We start from the raw sequence: 15,785 nt of genomic DNA, 5'->3' as shown, positions 1-15,785 counted from the left end.
GTAAGGAACGGGAGCGGTTGTTGCAAGAACTTTTGAGGGTGGACAGACAGTATGCGGAAGCACCGGAGGAGGGACTGTATAGGGAAAGGCAAAGGCTGCATGTGGAATTTGACTTGCTGACCACAGGCACAGCAGAGGCACAATGGAGGAAGGCGCAGGGTGTACAGTATGAATATGGAGAGAAGGCGAGCAGATTGCTGGCACACCAATTGAGGAAAAGGGGAGCAGCGAGGGAAATAGGGGGGGTGAGAGACGAAGATGGAGAGACGGAGCGGGGAGCGGAGAGAGTGAATGAAGTGTTCAAGACATTTTATAAAAAATTGTATGAAGCTCAACCCCCGGATGGGAGGGAGAGAATGATGGAGTTTTTGGATCGGCTGGAAATTCCCAAGGTGGAAGAGCAGGAAAGGATGGGATTGGGAGCACAGATCACGGTAGAAGAAGTGGTGAAAGGAATTAGGAACATGCAGACGGGAAAGGCCCCGGGACCGGACGGATTCCCAGTTGAATTTTACAGAAAATATTTGGACTTGCTCGCCCCGCTACTGACGAGGACCTTCAACGAGGCAAAGGAAAGGGGACAACTGCCCCCGACTATGTCAGAAGCAACGATATCGCTTCTTTTAAAGAAGGAAAAGGATCCGCTACAATGCGGGTCCTACAGACCAATCTCCCTCCTCAATGTAGATGCCAAGGTCTTGGCCAAGGTAATGGCAATGAGAATAGAGGAATGTGTCCCGGGGGTGGTTCATGAGGACCAAACTGGGTTTGTGAAGGGGAGACAGCTGAACACGAACATACGGAGGTTGTTAGGCGTAATGATGATGGCCCCACCAGAGGGTGAAACGGAGATAGTAGTGGCGATGGATGCCGAGAAAGCATTTGATAGAGTGGAGTGGGATTATCTGTGGGAGGTGTTGAGGAGATTTGGGTTCGGAGAGGGGTATGTTAGATGGGTGCAGCTGTTGTATAGGGCCCCAGTGGCGAGTGTGGTCACGAATGGACGGGGATCGGCATATTTTCGGCTCCACAGAGGGACAAGGCAGGGATGTCCTCTGTCCCCATTACTGTTTGCACTGGCGATTGAGCCCCTGGCGATAGCGCTGAGAGGTTCCAAGGGATGGAGGGGAATACTTAGGGGAGGAGAAGAACACCGGGTATCTTTATATGCGGATGATCTGCTACTATATGTGGCGGATCCAGCGGAGGGGATGCCAGAAATAATGCGGATACTTGGGGAGTTTGGGGATTTTTCAGGGTATAAATTGAACATGGGAAAGAGTGAGCTGTTTGTGGTGCATCCAGGGGAGCAGAGTAGAGAAATAGAAGACCTACCGTTGAGGAAGGTAACAAGAGACTTTCGTTACCTGGGGATCCAGATAGCTAAGAATTGGGGCACATTGCACAGGCTAAATTTGACGCGGTTGGTGGAACAGATGGAGGAAGATTTCAAGAGATGGGACATGGTAGCATTGTCAATGGCAGGGAGGGTGCAGGCAGTTAAGATGGTGGTCCTCCCGAGATTCCTTTTTGTGTTTCAGTGTCTCCCGGTGGTGATCACGAAGGCTTTTTTCAAAAGGATAGAAAAGAGTATTATGGGTTTTGTTTGGGCCGGGAAGACTCCGAGAGTACGGAAGGGATTCTTACAGCGTAGTAGGGATAGGGGGGGGCTGGCACTACCGAGCCTAAGTGAGTATTATTGGGCCGCTAATATTTCAATGGTGAGTAAGTGGATGGGAGAGGAGGAAGGAGCGGCGTGGAAGAGATTAGAGAGGGCGTCCTGTAGGGGGACCAGCCTGCAGGCTATGGTGACAGCCCCATTGCCGTTCTCACCAAGGAACTATACCACGAGTCCGGTGGTGGTAGCTACACTGAAGATTTGGGGACAGTGGAGACGACATAGGGGAAAGACCGGAGCACTGGGGGGGTCCCCGATAAGAAACAACCATAGGTTTGCCCCGGGGGGAATGGATGGGGGATATGGAATGTGGCAAAGAGCAGGTATAACGCAATTGAAAGACCTATTTGTGGATGGGAAGTTTGCGAGTCTGGGAGCGCTGACCGAGAAATATGGGTTGCCCCAAGGGAATGCATTCAGGTACATGCAATTGAGGGCTTTTGCGAGGCAGCAGGTGAGGGAATTCCCGCAGCTCCCGACACAAGAGGTGCAGGACAGAGTCATCTCAAAGAAATGGGTGGGGGACGGTAAGGTGTCGGATATATATAGGGAAATGAGAGACGAAGGGGAGACTATGATGGACGAACTAAAAGGGAAATGGGAAGAAGAGCTAGGGGAGGAGATTGAGGAGGGGATGTGGGCAGATGCCCTAAACAGGGTAAACTCGTCGTCCTCGTGCGCCAGGCTAAGCCTGATTCAGTTTAAGGTATTACACAGGGCACATATGACTGGAACACGGCTCAGTAAATTTTTTGGGGTGGAGGATAGGTGTGCGAGGTGCTCGAGAAGCCCAGCGAATCATACCCATATGTTTTGGTCATGTCCGGCACTACAGGGGTTTTGGATGGGGGTGACAAAGGTGCTTTCGAAAGTAGTAGGAGTCCGGGTCGAACCAAGCTGGGGGTTGGCTATATTTGGGGTTGCACAAGAGCCGGGAGTGCAGGAGGCGAAAGAGGCCGATGTTTTGGCCTTTGCGTCCCTAGTAGCCCGGCGCAGAATATTGCTAATGTGGAAAGAAGCCAAGCCCCCGGGGGTGGAGACCTGGATAAATGATATGGCGGGGTTCATAAAGTTAGAGCGGATTAAGTTCGTCCTAAGGGGGTCGGCTCAAGGGTTTACAAGGCGGTGGCAACCGTTCGTCGAATATCTTGCGGAAAGATAGATAGGGGAGAACAAAGAAGGCAGCAGCAGCAGCCCAGAACTTGGGGGGTGGGGGGTGGGGGGGGGGGTGGCCTGAGACAAGGCAGTTGCCAATTAGGGCTAGTTTTTTTTTTTTTTTATTTTTATTTTTGTTATTTAATATTTATTTATTTGTTGTTGTTTTCTTTTGTTCTTGTTTAAATAAAAAAGGTCATTATTATCTGTATTGTTATAATGTTGTGTAAAGGATGCACAATGTACTGTGTTGGTTGACCAAAAATTTTCAATAAAATATTATTTAAAAAAAAATAAAAATAAAATATAAAATCATACTTAAGCCAGATTATATGCATACAAATAGAAAATCTGTGAGAATTTGCACTAATAATCAATATCACTTTTCGTCAATTTATTTAGTTACTAGGTATCCCTTTCAATTGGAAAGAATGTTGTTATTCAAATCAAATATTAAATTCTGACCACTTAATGAACTAATTTTAACAACCCTATTTCCAAAAATTCATAAAGTATTTAACTGATCCAACATTTATATACTAATTAACCCTATTGAGTTATCAATTGTCAACTGTGCAGTCTTGTGTGGAGAAAAATCCATGGAGGCCTGGTACTCCTCTACATGTAGGGATTAAAAATTAGTTGCATAGTAATTCAAAACCAGATTTGCGCATATCCTAGTGACCAATTAGAGTGAAAATTAAAAAGGTACTGGGAAAACCGCTAACAGCCACTACTGACATGTGACATCAAAACAAAAGGAAGAAAAATATTTTCTCTTTGCACTGTTCAAATTGTGCCATAATTTAAACCAGCTGCACTTACCATTTAAGGGTTTTGTTACTGTCACAAAAGAGCACCATGTTCATCTTTAGGATGCAAACTAGTTTCTACCCATTCAATCATTTTAATGCTCTACCATTTTGAAGTTGGAGAAGGCTGCTGCAGCATTTTAACCAAATTATTTAAAATGCTATAAATTTATGTAAAAAATAAATATGTGGGTATTAACTATCAAAGTACATGTAACCTTGAAGTTTGCAAAGAGCGTATAGTATTCTTAAAGGTAAAGAAACATTAAAGCATTTCTAATTCTTATTTTAATCCTCCCTACCTCATTCCTATTTTCACCTCTTGTAAAGGGAAAATCACACGTGTTAGTTCCAGGATGTGTGTCCAACGGTTGCGGGCTAAGTGTTCTTGTCGATTCCAGAACTCAATATTTTTCTTCTCAACCAAATCATTAAGTTTACGGATGAGTCTCTGAATTTTGTCCTTTTTTTCTTGATGCCGTTGGGCCCGGCGTTGCAACTTTTGATTGTCTTCCTGATTTTTAAATACCAATTCATTCTCTGAATTTAGAAACAAAGTTAAATATTAATAGTGCTACTTTAGTCTTCATTTTCCAATTTTGCTAAACTTCTACTAAAAGTATATTTTAGTATTTCCCTTCTATGTTCGAGGCACATTTCCTGACCTCAGCCAATGTTATTTTAAACCAGGATTAAGTTTCTTTGTACTATAGCACTGTTAGAACTTTGTTGTCCGACTTCCGGGTGCGGCTAGGTCGCATGTTCGGTAGCTCCTGCTTGGAACGGACTTTTGGGCTCTTTACAGGGCCCCCACGGCATTCGTTTGACATTTCCCGGTGTGGGAAGAAGACTGCAACATTCCCCCGACAGTGTCCCCCAGGAACGGTAGGTCTTTTGGTTACCAGACCCGGCAGAAACAGTAAAAGATTTGGCTTTAACTGCAGGATAAACAAAGCCTCTTCCAGCATGCAGGCAGGGGAAGGGCAAGCTTAGAGGCTGCAAGCTGACTTGACGGCTTTTATTAAAGGTGAATTCTAGCAGCAGAGGGTACAACTGTGAAAAGATCTACCAAGGCCATTGAAGAAGCGGGGACGAGGCTTCCGGTGGCGGCCATGGAGGAGTAGGTCGCGCATTCGGCAGCTCCCGTCTGGAACGGACTCTCAGACCTTTTTCAGGAGTTTCCAGACTTTTTGGGGCAGATTGTTGAAGCGAACACTGCATAAAGGATTCCCTCTCGAGACTTCCGGTTGCGGCTCTGCGGAGCTAAGTCGCACATTCGGCGGCTCCTGCAAAAACAGACTTTTGGGCTCTTTTCAGGGCCCCCAAGGGCACTTTTTCGACGTTTCCCGGTGTGGGAAGGAGTTAATAATAGCTCCCCGTCAGTATATGGCTTTAACTAGGAGCGGGGCGACAAAAAAAGGTGGTGGTGGACCAGAAGGGAGGGAAGGAGGACAAAATGGCGGCGGGCGGAGACCAGGCAGCGTGGAGGCAGTGGGTGGAGAAGCAACAGGAGGGTATCCAGCGCTGCCTCAGAGAGATTAAAACGGTCCTGCTAGAGCCGATGAAGGCTTCTATTGATAAGCTGCTGGAGACACAGACGGCCCAGGGGGTGGCAATCCGAGAGGCTCGACAAAAGATCTCTGACAATGAGGACGAGATCTTAGGCCTGGCGGTAAAGGTGGAGGCGCACGAGGCGCTCCACAAGAAATGGCAGGAGCGGTTCGAGGAGATGGAGAATCGGTTGAGGCGGAAGAATCTGCAGATCCTGGGCCTCCCAGAGGTGCTGGAGGGGCCGGACGTGGGGGCCTATGTGGTCACCATGTTGAACTCGCTGATGGGAGCAGGGTCCTTCCGGGGGCCCCTTGAGCTGGAAGGGGCCCACAGAGTGTTGGCGAGGAGGCCCAAGGCTAACGAGCCTCCGCGGGCGGTGCTGGTGCGGTTCCATCGGCAGTTTGTGCTCAGGTGGGCCAAGGAGAGGAGCAGCAGGTGGGAGAAGGTGGAGGTTTGGATATACCAGGACTGGAGTGCGGAGGTGGCGAAGAGGCTGGCCGGGTACAATCGAGCAAAGGCGGTGCTGCACAGGAAGGGGGTGAAGTTTGGCATGTTGCAGCCGGTGGGACTGTGGGTTACCTACAAGGATCGGCACCATTATTTTGAGTCTCCGGAGGAGGCGTGGGCCTTTGTTCAGGCCGAGAAGCTGGACACAGACTGAGGGTCGGGATGGGCGATTGGGGACTGCGGTGGATATGTTATGCCTATTTTTGGTTCGGGGGGGCTTTGCATTGTTTTGGGTTTCTTTTTCTCTGTGTTTTTCTCTTTCGGGTTGGGGAGGGTGGATGGGGCGGGTTGGGCACTGTTTTGGTTGGTGGCGGGGCCGGGGTGGGGAAGCGAGGATTGTTTCCCGCGCTTAGAACGGATGGGGAGCGGGAGAGGAGGGTGTGCCACACAATGGGAGGAGTCGAAGGGGAGGCGGGAGTGGCCGGGGTCAGCAGGAGTCAGCTGACTTGCGGAAGTGCAATGGGGGGAGTAAACCAGCTAGATGGGTCCTAGCCGGGGTGGGTGGGGGAATCGAGTTGCTGCTGCTAAGGTCAAGGAGGAGCTGGAGCAAGTGGGTCGGGGGGGGGGGGGGTGCCGCTGTGGGGAACGGGCCGGGTGTGGGGTGCGGGCGCGTGGCTGGCCGAGGAGGGGTCATGGCTAGTCGGCGGGGGAGGGTAGCCCCCTGATCCGGCTGATAACCTGGAATGTAAGGGGATTGAATGGGCCGGTTAAGCGGGCCCGCGTGTTCGCGCACCTGAAGGGGCTCAAGGCGGATGTGGTTATGCTCCAGGAGACACACCTGAAGGTGGCAGACCAGGTAAGACTGAGAAAAGGGTGGGTAGGTCAGGTGTTTAACTCGGGGCTAGATGCCAAAAATCAAGGGGTGGCGATCTTGGTGGGAAAGAAGGTATCATTCGAGGCGTCGAGCATTGTGGCAGATAATGGCGATAGGTACATAATGGTAAGTGGTAAGTTGCAGGGAGAGAGGGTGGTACTGGTCAATGTGTATGCTCCGAACTGGGATGATGTGGGTTTTATGTGGCGTACGTTGGGTCGGATCCCAGACTTGGAAGTGGGGGGCCTGATAATGGGGGGAGACTTTAACACGGTGTTGGATCCGGCACTGGATTGCTCCAGGTCTAGGACGGGTAGGAAGCCGGCGGCGGCTAGAGTGTTGAGGGGATTTATGGACCAAATGTGACGGGTGGACCCTTGGAGATTTGCAAGGCCGGGGTCTAGGGAATTTTCATTCTTCTCACATGTCCATAAGGCTTATTCTCGAATCGACTTTTTCATTTTTTATTTTTAAAAAAATATATTTTATTCAAGATTTTTGGCCAAACACAACAGTACGTAGTGTTTCTTTTACACAACAATAAAGCAATATAAATAACAGTGGCCAGTTTAAAACAAATAAATAAATAATATATGAACAAAAACAAAACTGAATGGCAACTGCCTTGTCCAAAATAAATACTCTCCAAAAATACAATCCAACAATCTAATATACAATTACCTATAACAACTACCTATACATATTATACATATACAATAACATCTCTGAGAGTCCGTTCGATTCCTCCCCCCCTTCCCCCCGCCCCCCCCCTGGGTTGCTGCTGTTGTCTACTTCTTTTCCATTCCCTCTATCTTTCTGTGAGGTAATCGACGAACGGTTGCCACCGCCTGGTGAACCCCTGAGCCGAACCCCTTAACACGAACTTAATCCGTTCTAACTTTATAAACCCTGCCATGTTGTTTATCCAGGTCTCCACACCCGGGGGTTTGGCTTCCTTCCACATTAACAATATCCTGCGCCGGGCTACGAGGGACGCAAAGGCCAACACGTCAGCCTCTCGCGCCTCCTGCACTCCCGGCTCTTCTGCAACCCCAAATATAGCCAACCCTCAGCTTGGTTCGACCCGGACCCCCACCACCTTCGAAAACACCTTTGCCACCCCCACCCAGAACCCCTGTAGTGCCGGGCATGACCAGAACATGTGGGTGTGATTCGCTAGGCCTCTCGAGCATCTCGCACACCTATCCTCTACCCCCAAAAATTTACTGAGCCGTGCTCCAGTCATATGCGCCCTGTGTAACACCTTAAATTGTATCAGGCTTAGCCTGGCACATGAGGACGATGAGTTTACCCTACGTAGGGCATCAGCCCACAGCCCCTCCTCAATCTCCTCCCCCAGCTCCCCTTCCCACTTCCCTTTCAGCTCATCCACCATGATCTCCCCCTCGTCCCTCATTTCCCTGTATATGTCCGACACCTTACCATCCCCCACCCATGTCTCCGAGATCACTCTATCCTGCACCTCCTGCGTCGGGAGCTGCGGGAATTCCCTCACCTGTTGCCTCGCGAAAGCCCTCAATTGCATGTACCGAAATGCATTCCCTTGGGGCAACCCATATTTTTCCGTCAGCGCTCCCAGACTCGCAAACGTCCCATCTACAAACAGATCTCTCAGTTGTACTACCCCAGCTCTTTGCCATGCTCCAAATCCCCCATCCATTCTCCCCGGAACGAACCTATGATTGTTTCTTATCGGGGACCGCACCAAAGCTCCCGTCCTTCCCCCATGCCGTCTCCACTGCCCCCAAATTTTCAATGTAGCCACCACCACCGGGCTTGTGGTGTATTTCTTTGGTGAGAACGGCAACGGCGCAGTCACCATTGCTTGTAGGCTAGTCCCCCTGCAGGATGCCCTCTCCAATCTCTTCCACGCCGCTCCCTCCCCTTCTCCCATCCACTTGCACACCATTGAAACATTGGCGGCCCAGTAGTACTCACTTAGGCTCGGTAGTGCCAGCCCCCCCCTGTCCCTACTACGCTGCAAGAATCCCCTCCTCACTCTCGGGGTCTTCCCAGCCCACACAACTCAATGCTCTTCTCAATTCTTTTGAAAAAAGCCTTCGTGATCACCACCGGGAGGCGCTGAAACACAAAAAGGAATCTCGGGAGGACCACCATTTTAACCGCCTGCACCCTACCTGCCAATGACAGGGACACCGTGTCCCATCTCTTAATGTCCTCCTCCATCTGTTCCACCAACCGCGTTAAATTAAGCCTGTGTAATGTACCCCAATTCTTGGCTATCTGGATCCCCAAGTACCGGAAGTCCCTTGTTATCTTCCTCAATGGTAAATCCTCTATCTCTCTGCTCTGCTCTCCTGGATGCACCACAAACACCTCACTTTTCCCCATGTTCAGTTTGTACCCTGAAAAATCCCCAAACTCCCCAAGTATCCGCATTATCTCTAGCATCCCCTCCGCCGGGTCCGCCACATATAGCAACAAATCATCCGCATACAGAGATACCCGGTGTTCTTCTCCCCCCCTGAGTACTCCCCTCCACTAACTGGCCAGGGGTTCAATCGCCAGTGCAAACAATAACGGGGACAGAGGACATCCCTGCCTCGTCCCTCTATGGAGCCGAAAATAGTCAGACCCCCGTCCATTCGGGACCACGCTCACCATCGGGGCCCTATACAGCAACTGTACCCACCGGATATACCCATCCCCAAAACCAAATCTCCTCAGCACCTCCCACAAATAATCCCACTCCACTCTATCAAATGCTTTCTCGGCATCCATCGCCACCACTATCTCCGCTTCCCCCTCTGGTGGGGGCATCATCATTACCCCTAGCAGCCTCCGTATATTCGTATTCAGCTGTCTCCCCTTCACAAACCCAGTTTGGTCCTCATGGACCACACTCGGGACACAATCCTCTATCCTCATTGCCATTACCTTGGCCAGAATCTTAGCGTCTACATTTAGGAGGGAAATAGGTCTATAGGACCCGCATTGCAGCAGGTCCTTTTCCTTCTTTAGGAGAAGCGATATCGTTGCCTCTGACATAGTCGGGGGCAGCTGCCCCCTTTCCCTCGCCTCATTAAAGGTTCTCATCAGTAGCGGGGCCAGCAAGTCCATATATTTCCTATAGAATTCAACTGGGAATCCGTCTGGTCCCGGGGCCTTCCCCGCCTGCATACTCCCAATCCCTTTCACCACTTCCTCCGTCTCAATCTGTGCTCCCAGTCCCACCCTCTCCTGCTCCTCCACCTTGGGAAATTCCAGCTGATCCAGAAAGCACATCATTCTCTCCTTCCCATCCGGGGACTGAGCTTCATATAATCTTTCGCAAAATGCCTTGAACACTCCATTCACTCTCTCCGCTCCCCGCTCCTTCTCTCCCTCCTCATCTCTCATCCCCCTATCTCCTTCGCTGCTCCCCTTTTCCTCAGTTGGTGGGCCAACAGCCTGCTCGCCTTCTCCCCGTATTCGTACTGTACACCCTGTGCCTTCCTCCATTGTGCCTCTGCATTACCCGTAGTCAACAAGTCAAATTCTACATGTAGCCTTTGCATTTCCCTGTACAGTCCCTCCTCCAGTGCCTCCGCATATTGTCTGTCCATCCTCAGAAGTTCTTTCAACAACCGCTCCCTTTCCCTACCCTCCTGCTTTCCTTTATGTGCCCTAATAGATATCAGCTCCCCTCTAACCACTGCCTTCAGCGCCTCCCAGACCACTCCCACCTGTACATCCCCCATTATCATTGAGTTCCAAGTACCTTTCAATACACCCCCTCACCCTTAAGCACACCCCCTCATCTGCCAATAATCCCATGTCCATTCTCCAGGGTGGACGCTGTTGTTTTTCTTCCCCTATCTCCAGGTCCACCCAATGTGGAGCATGATACGAAATGGCTATAGCCGTGTACTCCATCCCCGTCACCTTTGGGATCAGTGCCCTTCCCAGAACAAAAAAGTCTATCCGTGACTAAACTTTGTGGACATAGGGGAAAAACGAAAACTCCTTACTCCTAGGTCTACTAAATCTCCAGGGGTCTACTCCTCCCATCTGCTCCATAAAGTCCTTAAGCACCCTAGCTGCAGCCGGCCTCCTTCCGGTCCTGGACCTCGATCTGTCCAGCTCTGGGTCCAGCACCGTATTAAAATCTCCACCCATTATCAACTTCCCCACTTCTAGGTCCGGGATTCGTCCTAACATACGCCTCATAAAGTTGGCATCATCCCAGTTCGGGGCATACACGTTCACTAATACCACCGCCTCCCCTTGCAATTTGCCACTCACCATCACGTATCTGCCCCCACTATCCGCCACTATAGTCTTTGCCTCAAACATTACCCGCTTCCCCACTAGTATGGCCACCCCCGTTTTTTGCGTCTAGCCCCGAATGAAACACCTGCCCCACCCATCCTTTGCGTAGTCTGACCTGGTCTATCAGCATCAGATGCGTCTCCTGAAGCATAACCACATCTGCCTTAAGTTTCTTTAAGTGTGCGAGTACCCGTGCCCTCTTAATCGGCCCATTCAGCCCTCTCACATTCCACGTGATCAACCGGGTTGGGGGGCTCTTTACCCCCCCACCTTGACGACTAGCCATCTCCTTTTCCAATCCAGCTCCTCACCCGGTTCCCAAGTAGCCGTATCTCCCCCAAGCGGCGCCCCCCCCCGCCCCGACCACCCCCCCCCCCCCCCCATACCAGCTCCCCCTTCTCCCCAGCAGCAGCAACCCAGTTAACCCCACCCCCCCGCCAGATCCCAAACTAGCGTAATTGCACCCCCCATGTTGCTCCCAGAAGTCAGCAAACTCTGGCCGACCTCAGCTTCCCCCCGTGACCTCGGCTCACACTGTGCAAGGCCTCCTCATTTACAAATGAGAGGGGCGATATTTTTGGAGAGGACAGTGTGAAACAGATTGGTAAGCTCGAGGAAATACTTGTTAGGAAGGAAGATGTGTTGGGCATTTTGAAAAACTTGAGGATAGACAAGTCCCCCGGGCCTGACGGGATATATCCAAGGATTCTATGGGAAGCAAGAGATGAAATTGCAGAGCCGTTGGCAATTATCTTTTCGTCCTCACTGTCAACAGGGGTGGTACCAGGGGATTGGAGAGTGGCGAATGTCGTGCCCCTGTTCAAAAAAGGAACTAGGGATAACCCTGGGAATTACAGGCCAGTTAGTCTTACTTCGGTGGTAGGCAAAGTAATGGAAAGGGTACTGAAGGATAGGATTTCTGAGCATCTGGAAAGACACTGCTTGATTAGGGATAGTCAGCACGGATTTGTGAGGGGTAGGTCTTGCCTTACAAATCTTATTGAATTCTTTGAGGGGGTGACCAAGCATGTGGATGAAGGTAAAGCAGTGGATGTAGTGTACATGGATTTTAGTAAGGCATTTGATAAAGTTCCCCATGGTAGGCTTCTGCACAAAGTAAGGAGGCATGGGATAGTGGGAAATTTGGCCAGTTGGATAACGAACTGGCTAACCGATAGAAGTCAGAGAGTGGTGGTGGATGGCAAATATTCAGCCTGGATCCCAGTTACCAGTGGTGTACCGCAGGGATCAGTTCTGGGTCCTCTGCTGTTTGTGATTTTCATTAATGACTTGGATGAGGGAGTTGAAGGGTGGGTCAGTAAATTTGCAGACGATACGAAGATTGGTGGAGTTGTGGATAGTAAGGAGGGCTGTTGTCGGCTGCAAAGAGACATAGATAGGATGCAGAGCTGGGCTGAGAAGTGGCAGATGGAGTTTAACCCTGAAAAGTGTGAGGTTGTCCATTTTGGAAGGACAAATATGAATGCGGAATACAGGGTTAACGGTAGAGTTCTTGGCATTGTGGAGGAGCAGAGAGACCTTGGGGTCTATGTTCATACATCTTTGAAAGTTGCCACTCAAGTGGATAGAGCTGTGAAGAAGGCCTATGGTGTGCTCGCGTTCATTAACAGAGGGATTGAATTTAAGAGCCATGAGGTAATGATGCAGCTGTAAAAAACCTTGGTAAGGCCACATTTGGAGTACTGTGTACAGTTCTGGTCGCCTCATTTTAGGAAGGATGTGGAAGCTCTGGAAAAGGTGCAAAGAAGATTTACCAGGATGTTGCCTGGAATGGAGAGTAGGTCTTACGAGGAAAGGTTGAGGGTGCTAGGCCTTTTCTCATTAGAGCGGAGAAGGATGAGGGGCGACTTGATAGAGGTTTATAAGATGATCAGGGGAATAGATAGAGTAGACAGTCAGAGACTTTTTCCCCAGGTGGAACACACCATTACAAGGGGACATAAATTTAAGGTGAAAGGTGGAAGATATAGGAGGGATATCAGAGGTAGGTTCTTTACCCAGAGAGTAGTGGGGGCATGGAATGCACTGCCTGTGGAAGTAGTTGAGTCGGAAACATTAGGGACCTTCAAGCAGCTGTTGGATAGGTACATGGATTACGGGAAAATGATATAGTGTAGATTTATTTGTTCTTAAGGGCAGCACGGTAGCATTGTGGATAGCACAATTGCTTCACAGATCCATGGTCCCAGGTTCGATTCCAGCTTGGGTCATTGTCTGTGCGGAGTCTGCACGTCCTCCCCGTGTCTGCGTGGGTTTCCTCCGGGTGCTCCGGTTTCCTCCCACAGTCCAAAGATGTGCGGGTTAGGTGAATTGGCCAATGATAAATTGCCCTTAATGTCCAAATTGCCCTTGGTGGTGGGTGGGGGTGTTGAGTTTGGGTAGGGTGCTCTTTCCAAGAGCTGGTGCAGACTCAAGGGGCCGAATGGCCTCCTTCTGCACTGTAAATTCAATGATAATCTATGATTAATCTAGGACAAAGGTTCGGCACAACATCGTGGGCCGAAGGGCCTGTTCTGTGCTGTATTTTCTATGTTCTATGTTCTATGTTCCTCCTTCCTGCTTCCCTGTTCCCGCCGTGATTACCATAGTGCGGGAACAAAGCCCACGCTTCCCTCTTGGCCCCGCCCCCAATGGCCGGCGCCCTCAGCTCCTCATCCTCCCTCCCCACGACATGGGGAAGAGAGAAAAGTTACAGGGTCGCAGGATTAACAACTTGGGAAGTCATCTCTTCCCTCTTTTCCCCCCCTTCATCCCACATATTCACCCCCCCCACTTTGTCCCAAACGTTCTTTTTATGGCCCGCTCACTCCAGTTTCTCCTCGACAATAAATGTCCACGCCTCATCTGCCGTTTCGAAGTAGTGGTGTTTCCCTTGATGTGTGACCCACAGTCTTGCCGGTTGCAGCATTCCAGATTTAATCTTCAGTTTGTGCAGCACCGCCTTGGCCTGATTAAAGCTTGCCCTCCTTCTCGCCACCTCCGCACTCCAATCTTGATATACGCGGATCACCGCGTTCTCCCACCTACTGCTCCGAGTTTTCTTTGCCCATATGAGGACCATCTCTCTGTCCTTATATCGGAGAAATCTCACCACTATGGCTCGAGGAATTTCTCCAGCCCTTGGTCTTCGCGCCATAACTCGATAGGCTCCCTCCACCTCCAGCGGACCCGTCGAGGCCTCCGATCCCATTAATGAGTGCAGCATCGTGCTCACATATGCCCCGACGTCCGCCCCTTCTACACCTTCGGGAAGACCAAGAATCCTTAAATTCTTCCTCCTCGCATTATTCTTCAGCACCTCCAGCCTTTCCACACACCTTTTGTGTTGTGCCTCGTGCATCTCCGTTTTCACCACCAGGCCCTGTATGTCGTCCTCATTCTCAGCAGCCTTTGCCTTCACGACCCGAAGCTCCTGTTCCTGGGTCTTTTGCTCCTCCTTTAGCCCCTCAATCGCTTGTAATATCGGGGCCAACAGCTCCTTCTTCATCTCCTTTTTGAGTTCTTCCACGCAACGCCGCAGGAACTCTTGTTGGTCAGGGCCCCATATTAAACTGCCTCCTTCCGACGCCATCTTGCTTTGTGCCTGCCTTCCTGGCCGCTGCTCTAGAGGATCCACCGCAATCCGGCCACCTTCCTCTCTTTTTTCCGTCCGTGTCCAGGGGGGATTCCCTTCTGGATTACAGCACAGTGTTTTTTGCCGTTAAAATTGCCGTTGGGGCTCCTGTCAAGAGTCCAAAAGTCCGTTCCACTGGGAGCTGCCGAAACGTGCGACCTAGCTGGTCATCGCCGCACCCGGAAGTCGACTTTTTCATTTTGAGTAGGGCGCTGATAGCGAGAGTAGAGGATACCGAGTATTCGGCAATAGCCATTTCGGACCACGCCCCGCATTGGATGGACTTGGAGATGAGGGAGGAGAGGGACCAGCGTCCGCTGTGGCGCTTGGATGTGGGGCTGTTGGCGGACGAGGAGGTGAGCGAGCGGGTCCGAGGAAGTATAGAGAGGTACTTGGAGACCAACGACAAGTGGGGATGGTATGGGAGGCACTGAAGGCGGTGGTGAGGGGAGAGCGGATCTCCATTAGGGCCCACAAGGAGCGGAGGGAGAGGGAGAGGCTGGTGGTGGAGATGGTGAGGGTAGACAGGAGGTATGCGAATTCGACCTGGTGACCACCAGGAAGGCTGAGGTGCAGTGGAGGAAGGCCCAGGGGGCGGTCTACGAGTATGGGGAAAAGGCAAGCCGGATGCTGGCACATCAGCTTCGGAAGCGGGACGCAGCTAGGGAGATCGGGGGAGTTAAGGACAGGGGAGAGAGCGTGGTGCGGAGTGGGGTTGGCATCAATGGGGTCTTCAGGGACTTCTGCGAGGAATTGTACCTATCCGAGCCCCCACGGGAGGAGGGAAGGATGGGCCGTTTCCTGGACCAATTGAGGTTTCCAAAGGTGGAAGAGGGACTGGTGGCAGGACTGGGGGCCCCGATTGGGCTGGAGGAGCTGATCAAAGGGATAGGAAGCATGCAGGCGGGGAAGGCACCGGGGCCGGACGATTTCCCGGTCAAGTTCTATAAAAAATATACGGACCTGTTGGGCCCGCTGTTAGTTAGGACCTGTAAAGAGGCAAGGGGGGGGGGGCTTTACCCCCGACGATGTCCCAGGCACTGATCTCCTTGATCCTGAAGCGGGACAAGGGTCCCGTGCAATGTGCGTCTTACAGACCGATTTCCTTGCTAAATGTAGATGCCAAGGTGCTGGCGAAGGTCTCAGCCACGAGGATTGAGGATTGTGTGCCGCAGATCATCCATGAAGACCAGACGGGGTTTGTGAAGGGGAGACAGTTGAACGTGAATGTGCGGAGGCTTTTGAACGTTATCATGATGCCGGCGACGGAGGGGGAGGCGGAGATAGTGGTGGCGATGGACGCTGAGAAAGCCTTCGATAGGGTAGAGTGGAAGGTGCTGA

The 15,785-nt window shown here is 51.0% G+C and overlaps 1 protein-coding gene across 1 annotated transcript in view; it reads right to left on the bottom strand.

The window, feature by feature from the left end:
• atg14 (autophagy related 14) overlaps positions 1-15,785 on the bottom strand; it is a 72,812-nt gene that overhangs the window by 31,176 nt on the left and 25,851 nt on the right. The window contains exon 5 of the mRNA XM_072489697.1: positions 3,948-4,185. Within this exon, the coding sequence (XP_072345798.1) occupies positions 3,948-4,185 (238 nt within the window). The remainder of the gene's footprint in view (positions 1-3,947; positions 4,186-15,785) is intronic.

This window comes from Scyliorhinus torazame, chromosome 2 (assembly GCF_047496885.1).
Source record: "Scyliorhinus torazame isolate Kashiwa2021f chromosome 2, sScyTor2.1, whole genome shotgun sequence".
Taxonomy (NCBI): Eukaryota; Metazoa; Chordata; class Chondrichthyes; order Carcharhiniformes; family Scyliorhinidae; genus Scyliorhinus; species Scyliorhinus torazame.
The sequence above is the reverse complement of the archived record's forward strand: the minus strand, read 5'-3'. Positions and strand labels throughout refer to the sequence as shown.